At 42.8% G+C, this 20,478-nt stretch overlaps 1 protein-coding gene across 3 annotated transcripts in view; it reads left to right on the forward strand.

Annotated features, from left to right (window-relative positions):
• The first annotated feature begins 689 nt into the window (after window positions 1-689).
• The window catches only part of NETO1 (neuropilin and tolloid like 1), a 116,566-nt gene continuing 96,777 nt past the window's right edge, over window positions 690-20,478 (forward strand). Inside the window, exons 1-3 of one of the 3 annotated variants that reach the window (XM_082235267.1) lie at window positions 690-3,562; window positions 10,400-10,453; window positions 17,499-17,636. In XM_082235267.1, the coding sequence (XP_082091393.1) occupies window positions 3,535-3,562; window positions 10,400-10,453; window positions 17,499-17,636 (220 nt within the window). In that variant the 5' untranslated portion in view covers window positions 690-3,534. The remainder of the gene's footprint in view (window positions 3,563-10,399; window positions 10,454-17,498; window positions 17,637-20,478) is intronic. The other 2 variants (XR_014222805.1, XM_082235266.1) reach the window with 2 other exon arrangements.

Here is a 20,478-nt window from a genome sequence, read left to right on the forward strand (position 1 = left end):
TTCCCTTCAGAACAGCCTATTCAGCTGTTTTCCTTTCTACTTTTTTAAAAAAGAAAAAAACTGTAATCTTTTGTAAGCAAACTATAACTTGAAACTTAGCCATAGGTTGTCTGCATTGCCCTGCAGAAGGTGTTGTCAATCTCTCTCCCTCCCCGCTCCACAGCGTTTGCTATAACCTGAGCCTTCTGGCTTCTCTGCTTGATCCGTGTTGTTGCTTGTGTCTTTTGCGGGGGCTGCTGAAGCGGGTGGGGAGGAGAGAGACGCTGCACAACTGTGGGGGGAGACAGCTGATCTTCCGGAATGAGTGAACTGTCACTCATGCATACCCTAAATTTGGGGGTGGGGGGAGAGATTAAGGCAGCACTTTTCCTCCTGGTTTAATTAATAGCTATAGGATTAATAAGGCAAACCACAGGAGGCAATCTGAACGCGATCAAAAAAGAAAAGAAAGTATCGTGGAAGGAGACTTTTGCTGCAGAGCCGGCTTGAGACCTCTAATTCAGGAAGGAAAAGGAAGGAAAAATGATACCATCTGCCAAGATGACTTCACAGTCCTCATGTACCTGGAACTTTATTGCTGACAGCGTGGATCCTTAAATCTCTGCGGCTTGTAAGTGTATGGCTCATGGCTACATATGGGATGAGTCCACCTGGAACTTGGAATGTGTAGGGGGGGGGGGAGACAAAAGCAAGCCGGATCTCAATCTACTCTGGAGTGAGCACCATTTTTTTTTAACACTTCTCGACTCTTTGTGTATATACAACTGTCTTACGGAAGTGACATCCGATTTTGGCTGCTACCTTTGAGTGGAAGTAAGCCCCATAATTGAACCCAGTGGAACTTATTTCCGAGTGCACCTGCACGGTGGGTGCAATCCTAGCATGCATATAAGTTAACAGGAGCTTCTGAATATACGTGTGTATAAGATCAGGAACGTTTAGAGTGGATGGGGCCGCTGTCACGTCTTCTTTCAAGGCAACTGGTTATTATGGATCGGGCTTTGGAGTCTGACTTTGGGTCAAAGCATGCATGAGATGTGACTGTCCAAGTCGACGTCTTTTCATTGGCGCAAGGGACAAGGGAAAGGATCTTTATATTTTGCAGCTGACTGTCTCTTTCTCCCAGCTGAGAACCCCCTTTCCGTTCTCGAGGGACAACACACCACTCCTTGGGCTTCTTGGAGTAGCAGACATCCGTTCTTTTTGCTCAGAAAAGTCGCTTGCAAAAAAATCCATGTTGTTTTGTGAAACTGACACCAGTTGGGAACCAGTTTAAATTAAAAGAAAAAGAAAAAGCAGTCATCTGAACCTGGGTCTTTCTTGACATCAAGTCCTCTTCCAAAGCAAGCTGCCCGATTTCGGCTGAGATCCCCCTACTTGGGGGGCGTAAGCGGCCATAGAAATCCGCAGGGCTTACTCATTCAGCAGGAAGATTTAGGCTGCAAGAGCCGCGGAGCCCTTTGCAACCAGAAGTGCAGTCGGAAGCATTTGCGGGAGGGGAAAGAGGGCTTGGAAAGGCCCCCTAGTTTGTTTGCCTCAAGTCCATCCCTCCCCCCCCCGCGCCCAAACAGGGCTAGCTTTGCAGGTTGTCTCCCGCGCTTAGGACCCCCATCCTCTCTTAGTGGCATCTAGAACAGAAGAGAGACTCTTCCCCTTCTCTGCATCAGCTTTGGAAGCAGCAGGTGTTGGAGGAGGAGGAGCTGCAGCAGCCGGAGGAGGAGGAGGAGGTCGAAAGGGGGTGCATGGTTCCCCCTCCCTTCTGCTCCTTAACTATCAAACGATTTTATTTTCAGTCACCTCTCTCTTCTCCCGCCTCCCTCTTCTTCCTGGGTGGATGCCTTCGCCAGTGGGAGAGGGAGATCGAGAAGGAAGCAGCGGCGGCGGCGGCGTCTGCCGGCTGGGAAATCCTTGTGTGTGAAAGAAGCGGGTACTGCGGACTTTGCCCTTGGCAGCAGCTGTGGGTGCCGCTGGCAGGAGCCAGAAAGAAGGAAGTTGTGCCCTGCGGGGGGGGGGAATCTCTGTCCCCTTCCAGCTCCCGCACTAGGTCTCTAGATGCCCCCTTCCCCCCGCCGCCTCCTTTCTCACCCTTGACCAGCATCTCCTCATCCTGCTGCTGCCGGAGCGCGCTCGCCGTCTTTGGGATGGTGCTGCCTTGATGGGGAAGAGGCGGCGGCGGAGGAGAAAGGCGCCTACCTAAGCGGGTAGGAGAGAGGACCCCTCCCCCCCCCTTCCTCGCCTATCTCTGGAGTGAGGGGAAGAGGCAAGCGTGCGATCAGCCGCCAGAGGATCCACAGCGAAACTTTTATTGCAGCTTCCACCCACCCACCCATCCCCCAGCCATCCTCACCCCCGGACAGCATCCTGCGCGCTTGCAAATGGAGGGACTGCGGCTCGCAGGAAGATTCCTGGTCTAAACTGGCAAAGGGGGAAGCAGCAGCAGGAGGAGGTGGTGGTGAAGAGCAGGGCACAACTTAAAGGGCGATCAGAGAGGAGGCGCCCCCTCTTTTTTTCCCCTTTTTAATCATTTCTTTTTAATCTCCGCGACTCTCCTGGCTTCTCTTCGCCCCTCGCCACTTAGGAGGCTCTCTAGGGGGGAGAACACACACCCAGATTATTGTCCTGGACTGTTGAAGAGGACACCCCCCGACCGGCTTTCCTTTCCTTCCTCCTCTCTTCCTGCCCTGCTGCTGCTGAGCAATGGGCTTCTTCCAACCCTCCGCTCCGGCTTGATCCTGTGTCGCAAGGGAGGCAAAATGGACTTGGCCGGTTTGGAAAGACTTCGGCTGTAACTGAATGGCGCGCAGAGATCCTTAAGCCCCTCCTTGGGTGACTCTTTCTTCCTCCACCCCCCTCCACCCTCTACCCCCTTTTGCTGCCTCTCCCCTCTTTGGGTGTCTCTCCCACCACCTTGCCCGTCCGAGAAGCGAGATCGAGGAACTGATGACGGACCCATCGCTCACCCCCCCTTCGATGCATCAAAAGAACCTCCAGGGCCGGGAAAGGTTGGCCTCGAAATTCTCCAGGAAATACTTGGGGCTGCTTTTGGTGTTGTATGAAACTGGTGATTAAAGGGGGGGAGCCTGGAAAGGAGGAGAGGAGACGAACCCTCCCCCCCCAACCTTCACTTTCTCGAGCCTAGTGGCTCCTGCCGGTGGTGGACTGCGATCTCTGGAAGTGGAGCTTGTGCGTCGAGGGCTCTTGCTCTCCCTTCCCCGCCTTGCCCTTCTCGGTCAGTTATGCAGACTCCCTGTGGTGGTTGCTGCTGCTCCTGCTGCTGCTGCTGCTAGGATCCGATGCTGGCCGCTCCGGAGCCAGGGGATGGAGATGGGGGGCTGATCATCGCCAGACGACGGTGAGAGGGGAAAGGAGAGAAAGAGCTGGAGAGACGGGGGCGCTGATCCACTTGGGTTCAGCGCGAAGCGCGCGTGGGCTTCAGGCTGCTGCTCGGGTCTCCCTCCTCTTCCCACCGCAGGAAGCCCTCTCGTCTCTAAATGGAATTAGTGGAGATCGAAGCCCCTTGTGTAAGGAACAGACATGATCCATGGGCGCAGCTTGTTTCACAGTAAGTACCGTAGATCTCCGCCGGATCCCTCAGGGCCAACCGTGCCCTGTGCTGCCCGCTGCCCACATTGGCCGCCGCCACCTTCTTGGGCAGAGAGCATTGTGTGTGACCCAACTAGTAGAGAAATCAGGTGCGGAAAGCTTAATGGCGTAGGTGTAAATATTCCCCTCCTTTTCCTCCTTCGCCCCCCCATTAAAATATATATAAATAAAATTTAAAAATGTAGCTACTGAAGATTTGTTTGTTTTGACTAGGATGAAGTTCCGGAGGTTCCAATCCTAGAGCTTGTAGCTTTCAAAGTCATGCGTAAAAGAAAGAGGTGGGGGGGGGGGAGAGAGAGAAAGAAGGATGCCCTGCAAAACTCTCTTTACCTGCCCCCACCCCTCCTTGAGCTATTGAGGTTTCAGGCCGCGGTAAGCTCCCTTACGGTAGAAGTCAGCAGCACTGGAATCGATGGGACTTAACCACGTAATTGTGTAGGGGCAGCGATTAGACGTTTACCAGTCTGGCTGCAGTCCTAAATCATTAACTTGGAAATAAGTCTCATTGAAATCAGTGGAGCTTACTTCCATGTAAATGGGTCCAGAGCCCTCTACATTTTCTAACTCTTCAGCTCCATTTCAGGTTTGATGCTGCGATTTTGACCAAACCAAAATGACACATCCATCTTCTGTGCCAGTTCTAGGACATCAGCATTAATCCGAAGTATAAACTCATTGATTACTGTAATTACTAAGGATTAGTGCCAGTACTGAATTCGGACAGTAGTTGTAGTCATCATCACGGAAGGATGAAATCCAAGTATTTGGACTCAAGTTGCTGATTGTTGATTCACCCAGTTTTGGAGCAGCAATCTTTCTTGGACTTATTTCACTAACTGGATTTTTAATTTTTTTAAAAAAGTTGTTATTGTGTGTGCATTGTGTTAAGCACATTGCAGTTAAGCAAAAGTTACAGTAATGGAAGGGAGATGAGTGGTTCCACACACATACACACAATTCATTAATAGTGGACAGTTTTGGTTTTTTAAAAAAGAGAAAATAGTACAAAAGTGGAGGGCATGCACGTATTGACATACAGAGGGCACGCAGCTGAGACCAACTACTAGGATTAAAGCCAATTTAATTTTGTGTGAGTGTGCTCACAAACATTGTGTAAAATGCCTCTGATATCTGTTTTCTTTGTGAAGTATCAAAATGGTTTGGAACATTAGTAATGGCCAGGGAACTTGCCTTTGTCATCTACTTATTTGCCCTGTTCGTGTCTTAAATTGACTTAAGTTCTATCTAAATAATGTGCAGGAAGGCACTTGGAGTCTACACAAACTGCACACACAAAATCTAAGCTTCCTGAGCAGTGTGGAATGTGGGGAAATAGTGACAAGGATGACCCAATGAGAACAACTCTTGTTTTACCTCTTTTAAAGCTCAATGAATGGGACTTCTGTGTCAAGATAGCAGACTGTCCCTTTCCCCATTTGCTGCACAGTTTGCCTTTTTGATGGAGGCCATAGAAAAAGTAATCAAAAGAAGGGAAGATAGATTTTGTATTAGTACATTTCTAATCATGTGAATGGAATTAATTTAAAAAATCAGTTATGTATAACCACAGCCAAGTTGTTAGTGTTCAGTTGCCTAGTAGCTAATAGGAATGCATAACATCTACAGTACTTTTTAATGTGCAAATGGGTTTGTGCTATCTAGCTCCATTTGATTAGAATCAAAGAAAATTCTGCCATTAAATTTAATAGGATGTGTGTTCCTTTTATTGTGCCTGCAACAGTAAATCACCATTATGCCCATTTTTCAGATGTAGGTGGAAATAACTGTATGATACCCTTCAGTTTTGTAATTTTCAGGAGTTGACTTCCAGAGCTAACTGAGGTTGTGATTCCATGCAGACTTAATGACCAAGTTCATGAGTTTTTGGATCAGGGTGCAAGGCCACAACATTTGATGAAGTTAAACTCAGGACCCAGTCATCGGTATTTTATGTGGAAGTCTATTAAAATGAATGGTGACTAACTGCAATTAGAATTGAGGTATTTTCCCAATTCACGTTAATGAATGGTGTTAAGCATGCATGAGATGGCACAGGACATAATGCATTTGTATTATATGGCATTGCATAAACTTTCTGTTAACATTGACTTTAAAGCCACCAATTCACAATGCATTCTTCAAAATATCTTCTTCCAAGAACAGCGCTGTTCCTTACTTTTCTGGAATTTTTGAAACATCACTGGCTGTACATGACCAAAAAGTGTTGCTCAGGGAAATCAAAATGTTTTGCACACTGCTAAGAATTATGACTTCATTTTCCTATATTATTAGAAATCATGTAAAACTTATTGAGTAACTTGGCATATGGATTCCATTCTGACCTCTTTGGAGTTATGTCAGGCATGCTGGAACAAATGTTTTCAGCTATTAGAACAATGCAACTGGAATATAGTCCCTATTTTACCCCTCCCCTTGTTCTGTGGCCTCCAGCAGGTCACATAAGTTTTATGAGTCCCGGTCTCTGCATTTCTAAAATGCCATGAAGCAATTCCTATGCCACATAATTTCTGAAAAGTGTTTTGGGACTCCAAGGCAGCAAAAGATATGTGCTTGAAATTACACATTGGCTAAATGAAGAGTTTTGCCCATGTCTTACAGAGTTATGAATTGGCCTTGTTGCTAGGTTGTCCTTGAGTGCTAACTAACCTTTGTGGCATGGAATCCAGCTATGCCACCTGAAGGCAGTGCTTCTCTTTCAAGGATGTCACACATTATATCAAAAGGCAAACTATCTATCTATATAGCTACTAAATGAACACAGTCTTCGCCATCTAGCAGGACCACTGCAAATCAGAGTGACGTCATGGGCACCTATTGGCTACATAGTCCCCTGACATCCTTCTCACCTCTGCAGCCATTTAGGATGCAGTTTCAAGGCATAGTCTGAAGTTGGTTGGACGAGGTATGTGAAACTGCCAAGTTGTTAATATTTATTAATTACATTTTTTATCCTGCCCTGCCTCCAAGGAACTCAGGTCCAAGATCACCAAGTGAGCTTTGTGAATGAACAGAGGCCTGAGTTCAGGTCTCCTTCTTGTAGCCAGTGCACTGACTGTTTCTTCAGTGTGACATCTCCAAATGTTGTCTTGAAACTATGTATAAGGTTTCAACTCCTGTGTGAGACTTTTCCAGGCTGAGCATTCCTCTGCCAAACACTATTCATCTAAGTGTTTTTTTTGGGGGGGGGAGAGCGGGGGGGGGCAGGGATGGACATATTCATCTGTGTATGTGTGTGAGAGACAGACAGACAGACAGAGAATATATATAAACTCTCTTGTTTCTGCTGAATCGTTATGAAAATCACAGTACTGCTTTTAAATTGGAACCCGTAGGACAACCCCACACTGCGTAAAATGAGGTGTGACTACATTTTGAACTGATAATATAGCTGATGCCCCAATATTATTCAGAAAGGGCCTCCAACCCTGCAGAGAGGGTGTTTTTTTAATGGGGGGGTGGATTGCAGGTGGCTGCAGTGGAGAAGAGGCAATGAAAAACTTTCTTTCTGTGATGTTCAGTAAGTTAATTTATCTTAAGATCGAAGCCATAATTGTTAGTGGCATCCATGTGACAAATGTGAAATATCATTTCTCTGGTCTAAGATATGTGTATCTTAAGATAAAGGTTTTGGGCTCTAGCAGTGTATCAAACTGGCATCTTGACTGGAACAGTGCAGAGATGGAAGAAAGGATGGAAAGGTGCTCCATCAAGACTCAGCACTTCAAGACTCTAGAAACTAGTGTGTCTGTATGAGCAGGGCAGGTACAATTGATATTTTATCTGATTTATTTAAACCCAAGTTTGATTCTTCCTAAAGCATGTCTAACAATATTTCTTGGTACCCACAAAGGATGAATGAGTGCTCAGGATAATGTGTATTTTCAGTAGTTTCTTCTCATTTTATCCCAATGTCTACTAGCTTGGAGACAGTAGAATTGATATGGCCTGACTGATGGAGGCTTTGTTAAATTTGCTCATTGGATGACCTTGAAGAAACAAGTACATCTCCTAGTCTTTGTTCATCAAATATAACAACAATTAACTATGCCATCACATGATTACCACCTTGCTTGTAATAGGGATTGTGGAGAACTAAATGTGCTAAATGCACCGTAGAGTGACCAATTTTTCAAGCCCTCAAATTGCAGCTGCACTGATTCACAAATATGTGAACCCTTATCTAGAAAAGACATAGTGTGTAGTGCCTTCAATAAGCACAGAATCAATTTCTTATTTCTTTGCACATAAAATACACATGAGTAAATGGGTAACTTCATTGTGCTCATGTTTCAAATGGTAACAGCTCTGAAGCCTTACTGAGCCTCATGCATTGCAGCAATCCATCTCTGAAGAAAAAGTATGTTGACAATCATGCAAGATTTATATAAGAAACAAAAACTTCCAAGTATCATTTGCAAATTGCTCATGCAAATGATATTCAGTAAACTGAATGTATTCTTAAGTATGGAGTAACAGCAGCAGATGCTGCGGCTTACAGAAATGGTGGTTATGCTCTTCCTTCTTATTAAGTCCTTATTATCTCAAAGTATTTTCTCTGCTGAGTCAGCTTCTGATCCCAAAGTGCTCTGCCAGTACAAACCCCACTAAACAGGATTTCTGCTGGAGGCATGCTTTGAGGACTGGCTGGAAACCAGCTTGGCCTTATTCACATGTCTAAGCTCACAATATCGCAAGTTAAGCAGGCTTCTAACAATATTTAATTAACAGAAAACAACTGAATTCCTGTGGTCCATGTTTTAGTCTAGTCAGTTATATTACTGGCACACTCCACAAATGGTCTCTCGCTTATTAGCCGAGGTACAAGGCAAGCTACCAGAATAGTTCCAATGGCACTTACAAAACACTAGATGCAACACAACAAACTTTTTGAGAACTGAGCAGTAGTAGAGTTAGCTACGGAACCTAGTGGAGCATGCTGTGGCCAAGGAGGTCATATAGGTGGGGCCAATGTGGTCACATGGGCGAGACAAAGGAGGTCACATGGGCAGAGACAAGTTGTTCTGGTTTTCTTCCCATCCTCCTACCTTGCAAAGGTGTAGACACAAAAGGATTGCAGTTGTTTAAGTCCTTAATACCTAACTAAACTGAAAAGTGTTTAACAATGGTTTTAGAAGGGGTTCCTGCTGTCACAATTTCTAGTGTGGGTTAATGTCACAATAACCACACACTACTCAGAAGTCAGCAGCACTAAATTCTATGGGGATGGCTACCAGATAGGACTGAATCCTCAGGTTAGTCTTAAAGGTGCCACATAGAACTGTTAACAAGGTCCTTTCTAAATTTTCAGCATTATGGAAAAAGGTTCCCCCCTACTTCAATTTTTTCACTTCTATGCCTTCTTTCCAGATTATGGAGGGCTTTTAAATGGACTAAGGGTGCAGGAGACCAGGGTTAAAGTCATCTATGAAGCTCCCTGGGTGAACTTGGGCTATTCACTGTCAGTCTATGTCTCAGGTTTGTGAGGATAGAATATGTAAGAGGAGAATAATGAATTGATTCAACCCAGAAAAGTTGGTCATGGGCAGGTTGCAGCATGAACAAGTCAATTCTATGGGTTTTGGTGGCTGCCTTAGGGTGCAATCCTAACCATGTTTACTCTGAAATAAGTCCTGTTACATTCAATGGTGTTTACTCCAAGGTAAACAGAGTTGATTTAGTGACTGTGTTTACATCACCTCCCCAAACAGGAGTTCTCTGGATTTCTCACAAGCAAAACACAACAGCTAAAAATGTGCATTGAAATCAAAACATTATTAATGTGCAATTTAAAACATTGTTAAAAGTAGACTTCAGGTTAATACTTTCCCAAGAATATACATGTCAACATACAGACGCTATACATAACACAGGACATGAAAAGAGTCTGAAATGCGCTTTTTAGCTTTAAGTGATTTTTGAGTTGGGATAGGAGTGAAAAGGCTGTGGGGAGGAAAGACTGAAAGAAAGGAGTGGGCTGGGAGGGACAGGGCCTGAGCACTCATAGGAATTAAGGCAGGAATGAAATCCACCATCCTACCCAAGCCATTTCTTTGGGGCAGAATTGCTTGTTACAGGGGTGTGACCAGCTAGTAGTGATTGTCTAAGCAGAGATGGGCAGAAGCATTTAAGAAGCCCCTCAGTCAGTGGAAATGTATTAATAATGACTGTGGGTGACAAGAGAAAGACTGGACTATGGCTCTGGAGATTTTGGGGGGCTCTTGGAAGGGTTATGCGCCACTTTGCCCAACAGAGGAGCCTCCCTTGTGGACAGGCCAATTACAAAAATAGACCAAGAATAGACCATGTTGACAAAACCATAATATTTATTAAAATTATACTGAAAGACACTGGAGGATTTACTGTAGTATACCAGTTCACCTGTTTGTGAACCAAACAGATGCTAATAATTTGGTGTGGCTTAAGTAGACCAAATAAGATAATTCAGCCAATTATTAAGTGTCCTTGTAGCAAGTGGAATGTCAGATCTAAATAACACCAATAGTAATGGTTTCTAGAGTGCCTACAACTATGAGGAACTTCTATCTAAATTAATACCCAGTTCAATCAAAGAGTATTAAATTGTGTTCCTGTCACCAATGTGCCTTTTGATCTTCAACACTGTTCATATCCAAAAATCAGATCACATAGCCAAGCACAACTACAAGATATACAGAAATCGCTCCTTCTTTGTTTATTATTTGTGAAATGCTGTAGCTCTTTTGATTGCTGTTACAAATCTATTATTATAACTAATATATTTCTTTATTTTTTTCAGTTGTAGCAAGTTTTATCATCCTACATTGGGCTGGGGCAACAAAAAAAGGAGCAGGTATGTTTTTTATGGAGAATATTTCCATTATCTAGAGTATTTTAAATTATTCAAGCCTTTAAGGCATAAACTGGGTTTATATTTATGTTTTTATTCACCTTAGTGATTTTCGTATAATGTTTGCATCCTTGACAACTAAAAATGATTATGGAACTTCAAAACAGAAACAAAAAAACTTAGGCTTACTTAAGGCTTAAATAATAATTAAAAACATAGTAAACAAGATTCCTTATTTACAGATAGTATGGATAGTGGCCATACTGATCAGTTTATTTAATGCTGGTCTGAAGTAAGGAAAGTCCAGGACACAGGAAGAAACAAGAGCATCTTTTAAGAAAGGAAAGGAAAAGGAAATGATTAGCTGATAGCCATAAAATATCTGGGTAAAGTAAATCTGTGGTGGCTACATTTATAAAATCAGTGAATCACAGATCTGGAAAATGCAGAAAGCAACGCAGCCCTGTCCCCAAGGATAAGGTACAACTTATGATGTCACTAAAATTCATGTTTCCTGGCTTGTAACCTGGAAGGCTTGTATTGTCCCCCTCAAATATAAAGTGAGTATTACATCCATGAGAGTTCTTGTCTGACTTGGAAATACAAATTCAGCATCTCCACAAGAACAGAGAGTGTTCTTTAAATTTAAATCTATTCATAGTCAAGTATAATAAAAAAATAACAGTCCATTGTAGTCCAATCTTATATCAGTCTAATATAGTGTACCCAACACTGTTTTGCCCATTTAGAATTTTCAGGTGATGGTAGGGAATGCGGGAGATTTTTCTGAGAGCTCTCTAAAAATACTTGTAATTAGTGATCTATTCTTAAATTATTACTGTTGTTATTTGTTTCATTTCTATAGTGCTTTATACTTTTAAGAAGAAGAAGAAAAATCTCAAAGCAGTTTACAACACATTAAAACATCAAATAAAACAATCCAGGACAAAACATTACTGAAGAAAGTTAAATATATAGTATACATTCAAAGCAACATAATCAACAGAAAACTAAAACGTTATCTTAAAATTTTCAAACTAAAACACTACCCTTTCACCTCCACTCTCCCATTTTATTCATTTGTATCCCACTTCGCTTGAAAAAACAATCGTGGCATGTGCGGGTCTCCCTTTCCCCATTTTATCCTCACAATCTTCTGTGAGGTAGGATAGGCTGAGAGGCAGTGATTGGCCCATCGTCACCCAAATGAGTTTCTTGTCTGAGTGGGAATCTGAATTCTAGTTTTTCAGGCCCTAGTCTAACGGTTGTACGATACAGAAATGTTCCTGTCTAGCAGGATTTCTACCCAATGTGAGCAGTTGCAAGGATGCGCAAAGCCCCAAGTCTAACCAAAACTCTCTTACTTACGCAGCATTCCAATATAACTCTTTCACAAGTACCATTGCACACAGACATATTGTGCTACCATCATCCTGTCCCTTTTAGATGTGGTAGTCCCTGTTGCCCTGAAGGGATTAACTGAGTTACGCAGAGAGAGAGAGAGAGAAGTACACAGTGATAAGTACACAATTATCGAACTAACAGAACTGAACCACAGGGGCAAAGCAACTGCTTGTATACATTGTTGAAGGCCTGGGCCACGTGATTGGCTGTCTAAACTCCCAAGCTGCAAATCATGACTCGCAGTTTAAGGGCCAATGCAGAGGCCCAATTCCTGAAATGTTCTGTGATTGCATATCATGTATTCAGGGGCTCTGAATCCTTAGTCCAGGCTCAGGCTCAGGCAAACACAGGCCACTGAATACATAACAGAGAGGAAAAAGCAACTCAGGACAGATTAATAGAAATCACAAGATCTCCTTCATAAATGTAGCCATCTGCCTATGCAGCTTGAAAGTCAGTAAGTCTCACAGTCCCTCCCAATCCAGCCCAAGAAATTGGGGCACAATTACTTTTGCACAATTACTTTTAAAAATTTGTTTTTGACTTCTTCTTTTTTTAAACACAATGATTTTAATTTTTAATTTTATATTTTTGTAAACTTAGAGGCTTGTTTGTTTGTTTTTTTACAATCAAACAGTAATTACATTTTGTTAAATGCAAAGAAAAATGAATGAATAGTTGAAATACTGTTATTCCAGTATCCATTGCTGTCTATGGAAAAGTCTCCCTGTCTATCTAATGAGTTCACTTTCACCATTATAGGCAGCAACTCTGGAGCATGGCTTCAATGCAAAGGATGTATTTTGTGAGATGGAATATAGGAAAGGGAGTAAGAAACTCCATGCAATTCTTTCCCTCTTCTTTAAATGTATTGTTATGATTTTTTGGGGTGCATTATGTTTATATTGGAATTCTGCCTGGGTCAGAGGAATGTGCCACAGCGTAGGCACCGGCAGATATTCCTGTCGACCTCCCCGCGTCTCCACTCTGCTGATAAGCAGGCGAGGTCTCGGCGATTCATCTCAGATATGTGAGAGGAACACACCGTTCATCCTCTCTCCCCTTTGGTGTCCCCCAGGAGGGGAAAGAAGCAGACAGAAAACTATTTACATCCTTTATTTCTGCCTCTCATATCAGTACAGAGAAACATGTCTGCACTCGACAACAGCAAGAAGAAACTCCTCCCATGTACTTCCAGTACAGGTCATATGACACACACTCTGAGCTAACATCCGGTGCTCAGTACAGAATGGACTGCCCCTTTGTTTCCATGGCAACAATCAAAAACATCCTGTCTGGCTTTCCAGCCACAAGCAGCTGACTGAGCTGCTGGAGCCTTTGCTTGCTGCAGCATTGGTGCTTTATGGTAACATACTCCCCCTAAAGTATCAATGCGTGCTGCGAGCAAAGCGTCATCCAGAGAAGAAAACAAACAGTTGTTATACTTATAACATTCCCCTGTTGCTTCTGTTCCACCCTTGGAACTACCCGCCACTGGTTTTACCAATGTACCTCTCTGGTTGTGTGACTTCACATTTCCTTGGTTAACAACTCTCTGTTGTGCCTTTGTCTCTGACTCAGACACAGCTTCAATCTGTCCTTGATCATTTACAACAGCAACATATGCAAGGTTAGCAAATTCCTCTGAATACCTCTTGGGTGGTACACCCTTCGTTGCTCTCTCAGACCTACGTAAGAGCTGCTGCTCTTCTCTGCTTTCTGGTTCAGCCTCTGAACACTCTGGAGAACCAGTATTAAGCTTTATCAGTGGTTTATCTTCCTCTTCTGAGGGTCTAGTCATCATTTGAGATTTCCTCTCAATGACTGTGACAACTGAGCTGTCTGAGCTATCAGTGTCATCATCATCAGTCCCACTGAACCCAATAAGATCAAACTCATCATCATCATCATCAGAATCATCTGTGGAAAAAGTTTGAACAATCACTCTTTCCTGTTCGGGAGCACTCTCTAGAAATTTTGTGAGAATCACCTGACCAGATTCAGACAAAATTACTCTGTAGAGACCTTTTTCATAACCTACAAAGATGCCTTTGGCATTCTTTACCCCACTTGGAGCTTCTGTACTCACATGAGACCCGAAAACCTTGAAATAGGCAACCGAAGGTTTTCTATTAAACAGCTTCTCAAAAGGAGAACATCCCAACTCTGTTGAGACTTTTCTCAACCACACATGAAGATAGGACGCTAGAGATTCGGCCCAATAATCATGTGGTAAATGTGAACTTAGCAATTGCGCATGCATCCCCTTTTGCAATTCTTTGTTCACCCTAACACAGACACATTTCTTCCATGCTTCTTCGGAAGTAGCAAGTTTGTGTCTTATCCCTTTTCCATCCAGGAACCTCTGGAAATCCTGTAAAAGAAAAACTGGCTTGTCATCTGTGAAAAGACAATCAATGTTAGCATCATGCATACTTTTAACCTTGTCACAAAACTCCTGAAACTTTTCTAAAGTTTCCTGCGGTTTCTTCATCATATAAACCCAAGAATAATTAGTGTAACAATCAACACACACAAGGTAATATTTTGCACCGCCTCTAGATGGTTCTAAAGGACCAATCACATCAGCATACACCCGCTGAAAAGCTCTGTGGACCTTCTTAGTCACCTTCTTGGTGTTCACACTGGTCACACCTGCAAGAGAAATTTCGTTAGAATCAGAAGTATTACATTTCATGTAATCACTTTGATCAAAAGTCAACAAATACAGTCCATCTTTCTCTTTGGCAGTAAGAAACAGTTCTCCATCTTTGTAGATCTTGCATCTTTTAGCATCATAGGTCAGTTTCAGTCCCTTCTTTGCAATCTGCGACACACTCAGCAAATTAAATCTCAGTTCTGGAACCAGGTAAACATCGCTTATAGTCAAGTTCAGACTCTCAAGATACACAGTTCCAATTCCGGTCGCTTCCAGTTCTTGACCGTTGGCTTGTTTCACAGTGAAGCTTTGCTTCTTCAACGTCGAAAACAGTTCTCTGTGTGGGCAGAGGTGCTTCGTGGCGCCGGTATCGATTATGAATGCGTTCCCAACATCTGGCGTGGTTCCTTTCGCCATCATAGCCTTTGCAGGTTTCACCTGGCACTTGGTACGGCTTTTGCTTGATGCCTCAGGCTTCGTCGAGCTGTTCTTGGCTCCTTTTGACTGTCGTGGCTTCTTACAGTTCCGCTGTAGATGCCCAGTCTGTCCACAATTATAGCATCGGACGGCACTCAATGCTACAGCATCACCAGCAGTGGGAAGATTTGAACTCTGTTCTTGCCTCCCTCTGTCTTTCACTTCCAGTGCAGCAAGTCTGTCGTGTTCGTTCAGGACGACGGCAGACACCCTTTCCGCGGTTAGATCCTGAGCAGGTAGCGAACCAAGCTGACTGGCAACAACTTTGTAGGTGCGGTTCAGGCTGTTTATCATCATGAAGCAAAACACTTCCTCCTGAAGACGAAAATTGCGTTCCACCATCTGTTGACGCAGAAACTTCATCTCTGTCAGGTGCGCTTGAACATCTTCATCAGGCGCTAATCTCAGATTGGTCAACTTCTCAAAATACAGCAACGCTGAAGAACCAGCATCTCTCTGATGCGTTGTACGCAGCGCGTTCCAAACCTCTTGCGCAAATTCCAAATGCTGTATATGCACAAGCTGCTCATCTGAGACACACAGAATTATAGCAGTCCTAGCCTTCACATTCTGTGACTCCCAAGCACGCGTTGGTGCTGCTGGGATGGGATTCTCAATCACCCCAAACAGTCTCTGATTCTGCAGCAGGGCCTTCATCTTTACAGACCAAGATGAATAATTGTCATTGGTCAGGAGGGGTGGAGAAGGCAAACCTCCCCCCTTCTTGGCATCCATTTTGAGTCCTTGCATTGACTCTAAAAACACAAGCCTCTAAAATCCAATAGCTGGCTTGTTTACTCTCTTGACACCTGGCAACTCTGACACTGGCTGCGTTGGAAAGTCCCTTCCACCAGTTCGTGAGGACCTAGTCATAACAAAACTTTGCTTTCGCTTCTCTGAAGCACAAACTGACTTCCAGCCCTCTCGAGTAACTTTCCATTTCTCCTCTCTGAGGCACAGCCTTCTGAAGGACGTTGCCTAGCAACAGCGCATTCCTTTCCTCGGACAGGAAACCACAAAAATGCCTGGTATGCAGTCCTCTTCTAAGTTGGAGCTGCTTTCCCACACTCGCTTTCCGTGAAGCAGAGAATGAATCATTCTGCATTCACTCTTTTAAGCCCTTAAAAGTCTCATACCTTGAGTATCGGCTTGGCTGTCAGCTTCTTCTGGTCAGCTTCTGGCTGCAGAGAATCAGCCTCTCAAATCAGGCTTCCATGGAGCAGAGGAGGACAATTCACCAACCTCTCATCCAGATGTCTGATGGACAGCAACCATCCGAAGGCTGCCACTGTTGGAATTCTGCCTGGGTCAGAGGAATGTGCCACAGCGTAGGCACCGGCAGATATTCCTGTCGACCTCCCCGCGTCTCCACTCTGCTGATAAGCAGGCGAGGTCTCGGCGATTCATCTCAGATATGTGAGAGGAACACACCGTTCATCCTCTCTCCCCTTTGGTGTCCCCCAGGAGGGGAAAGAAGCAGACAGAAAACTATTTACATCCTTTATTTCTGCCTCTCATATCAGTACAGAGAAACATGTCTGCACTCGACAACAGCAAGAAGAAACTCCTCCCATGTACTTCCAGTACAGGTCATATGGCACACACTCTGAGCTAACATCCGGTGCTCAGTACAGAATGGACTGCCCCTTTGTTTCCATGGCAACAATCAAAAACATCCTGTCTGGCTTTCCAGCCACAAGCAGCTGACTGAGCTGCTGGAGCCTTTGCTTGCTGCAGCATTGGTGCTTGATGGTAACAGTTTAGAGCCTTCTAACCCCTGGATCCAATAAGTATTAAAATATAAGCCAGGCTAGCTTCCTGATGAGGTGTTTGGTCTGGTTGATGGGCCAATAAGAGGAACAGAGGAAAGGGCTTGTGTGCCAGATGGCAAATGAATGGGTAGGGGGCCCTCTCTCAACTCACGAATAGTTAGAGTTGAAGGCAGAGAGTTTGGAGTGATGCGGGCTAGAAGCAAAGCAGCAAGCTGAATAAAGTGTCAGAGAATTGTTTGAATCCAAGGCTGTGGCTATGGGAGAAACAAGACCCTTTTGGGGTGTTAATGCTGTGAAGCCCTCCATCATAGGTTCATATTGTATATATGTATATAAACCATATATTATAAAGACACCACAGTCTCCACTGTGACTCATTCTGAAGGAAACGCAAATTGGGTAAGCACCTGGAACCCCTGGAATCTTATACTGCTCGGAGATTGGGGTGGCATGCAACAATATTGTGCCCATTGTAACCTTCACCAGAGCCTTGGGTTCTAGAATGCTTCCTCTTCCACCTGCTTGTGTAATTCTTGGGAAGGGAGATCCTATGGCACATATATTTGACAGCTGAGTTTCTAAGCATATTCATCTGCAGCTGTAGCGGAAAACTGCCATAGACTAAAAAATGAACAAGATGGTAATAGGACCCATGGTATTTTTATATACATATATAAAACCAGAACTAAGGTGTAAGCTACATCTGCTATCATTATTGTAATCTTTTTCCCCGCAGAAAAGCAAACCACGTCAGAAGGACAAAAGACAGTACAGTGTGGAACGTGGACAAAATACCCAGAAGGAGGCATCTTCACTTCTCCCAATTACCCCAACAAATATCCTCCTGAGAGAGAGTGTGTCTACATTATAGAAGGTGATTACCCAAGTCCTTCATTCTTAAATTACCCTTTTATCATAATTAATGTATCTTCTTCTGTAATATCTACCTTTGGATAATGACAGTTTGGTCAAATGTGGCTGCAATCCTATACATACCCAGGAGCAGGTCCCATTGAATGCAATTAGGCTTTATTCTGAGCACACACACACATAGTACACTTCTGAGATACACACAGGCTTGTGTTGTATTTATTTTTAATTAAAGACTTAATAAAGCGGGAGGGGGTTTATTGGTAGAGGAAAATAGCCATCTTCTTGGGCCTCGGTCATTACTATGCTTTCACAGCCAATTATAAAAGAAAAGAAAAGCTATATTATGACAACTGTTTGCTTTGTCTCAGCCTCGTCTTTCTTTCTCTTCCTGAAGATAGTAAGAGAGCACTGGAAACTGCCATATTCAAACAATTTACACAGTCAAGGACATATAGTACCATGCAATGGCAGCTTCCAATCTGTTACTCACTCTCTTTTGGCCAACAGAGAGTACTGCTAAAATAAAAAGATTAAACACTGAGAGTAACAGCTGCTATACTTCATTTCCAGTAGGTGATACATGGCATGGCAATATACTTACTAGTCTTTCTCATCTCTCTTGTTGCCTTATTGAGAGATAAAAAAAAATATTGAGTCTAAAATGCTAGTTTATCAATATAAATTGCTTTTTAAAAAGAAAAGAAAGAGTATCACTGTTTGTTACAAGAGTATCTCTTATTTCCTGGGGCCAGTCTGGAAATGACTGATTATAGTGATCTACAAATAGATGAACAGAACTTGGCGTATTGGGAAAACAGAAGTATCAACAAATGTTAGAATGAATTTTGAGATCACGGATCACGCCTGATGCCTATTGTCCAAGTCCCCACATTGTTCAAAAAATTTAAAAATCCTGTAGAGTAAATGAAGCAACTGATAATTCAGTTTTTCTATATTATAGTTCTTTCTTTAAGGTAAGCCACCATTTAGGGCCCTCATAAGCTGGCTTCCAAAAAAGAAGCCAAAAAATTCAAATCAAACAACATAAATAAGTCAACCATCATTAAATTAATAACATGTATTTAAACTTAAATCTAAGAAAATGCATCATGAATAGCTCAGTAATAAACTGTCTGCATGAGATATGATGTAAGATTTGTATGCTTTACACGTCATCAGGAAAGCTGAGGCAATATGTTAGTTGTAATATCTTTCTATATAATAAACATGAGTGACTGCCAGGGTTTTAAGTTTCAGAATACAAGAAACTAATCAGTAGGCCCTCAGGCTGAGACTGTTTTAAAAGAAGAGTCTGAAAGCCTTCAACTTGCTTCAGTGGAGATGAATATCATATGATTACCTAGATATTTATGCCTGGAGGAAGTAAAGTTTTATAAACAGACAAAAAACCAAACAAACCCAAGTAGTGATTCATCTAAATTTCTTCTGTAATGGGAGTCTTGGGAATAGGGAAATACTTAGGTCAAGGGTGAGAAATTGTATACAGTACAATAATTGCACTGCTGCATAAGACCAGTGGTCCATCTGGCACCCAATTTTGTTTAACCACAGTGGCCTGAAAGAGATGAAGGGACTAACAGTTCTATCTAAGATTTGGTGTTAATCTGTAGTTAGGGGTAGGCTGTTGTTCTAAACATAAGAGGTTGCAGTTTTAGCTTCTGTGGCCAAAAGGCACTGACAGATTTGTCCACCATGACATTCCAAAATTCCAAAATTTTGGCATTCACAGCATCTCCAGTCACCCTTGAGCTCTGATTGGGAGACATCAGTTTCCATATCTACAGTCCAAGTACCATGATATGATGAGTACCTTATTTTACCCTTTGACTTTGCCAAGCCCAATAATCAAGGACCGTTTTTTTGATTCCGAAAGTTACCATTCACACACTATAGAACTTGAACCTATAATAGACAGACTAGAGAGCATGAGCAATTTAGAAACCATATCTCATGCTTCAACTCTAGTAATTATCATCATTATTATCATTATTTACCCCTTCCTTTGGTTAAATAGTGCACTTGACATTTTACTTCTTTTAATGCAGATTTTTGAGTACACCATGTTTTGAACATTCCTCAGATGATCAGGGTAAATTAGGATATATAATTTCATATTCATCTTATATAAAGCCCAATGGACAGCACTGCATTGATCTTATTAGATGAAGGTCTGGTGGTGTGTGTGTGTGTGTGTGTGTGTGTGTGTGTGTGTGTGAGTGTGTGTGTTTAGAAATATTCCTGAAAGAAAAACTGTGCAATACACAAAATTGCAAGATGGTAAGTGAATGGAAGTTATCATTTCCTATAAATAGTGTGGTATTAAGGCCAATACTGAATGCTGAATGTGGCTGGGTTTTTATGTTGTAAAAGACATAATATGCCTAGATTCAGGGCAATTTTACACAGTTCTTGGCAGCATATTCAGGTTTGCCACCAAGTGTACCAACAGGGAGCTGCAGCCACATGTGTCTGTGTGATACAGGCCTTTGATGCTTCTAGACAGAAAGCATCTTAGTTATACTAGGAAAAATATGTAACATGTGTAGTGGACCTTTTCCCTACAAAAAAGGGGAAAGAAATGTAGGGTTGTATCATTCAGAATATTTTATGTATGCTTGGTCATTCTTTCCCACTTAAATTCTTGTTTGTTATCATAAACATTGAATGCTTTAAAACTGCAGTAGCAGCCACAAATTAAACCTTCCACTCTGCACATTTCTATAATGTGGATGAACTTGATGTATTGGGCTTGATGTACTATAAGCCATGCAAAATTAGCAGCAGCATTCCATTGAAGACCATCTCCATTTTTGTAAAGCTAA

This window comes from Podarcis vaucheri (genome assembly GCF_965113315.1).
Source record: "Podarcis vaucheri genome assembly, chromosome: 8".
Lineage (NCBI taxonomy): Eukaryota > Metazoa > Chordata > Lepidosauria > Squamata > Lacertidae > Podarcis > Podarcis vaucheri.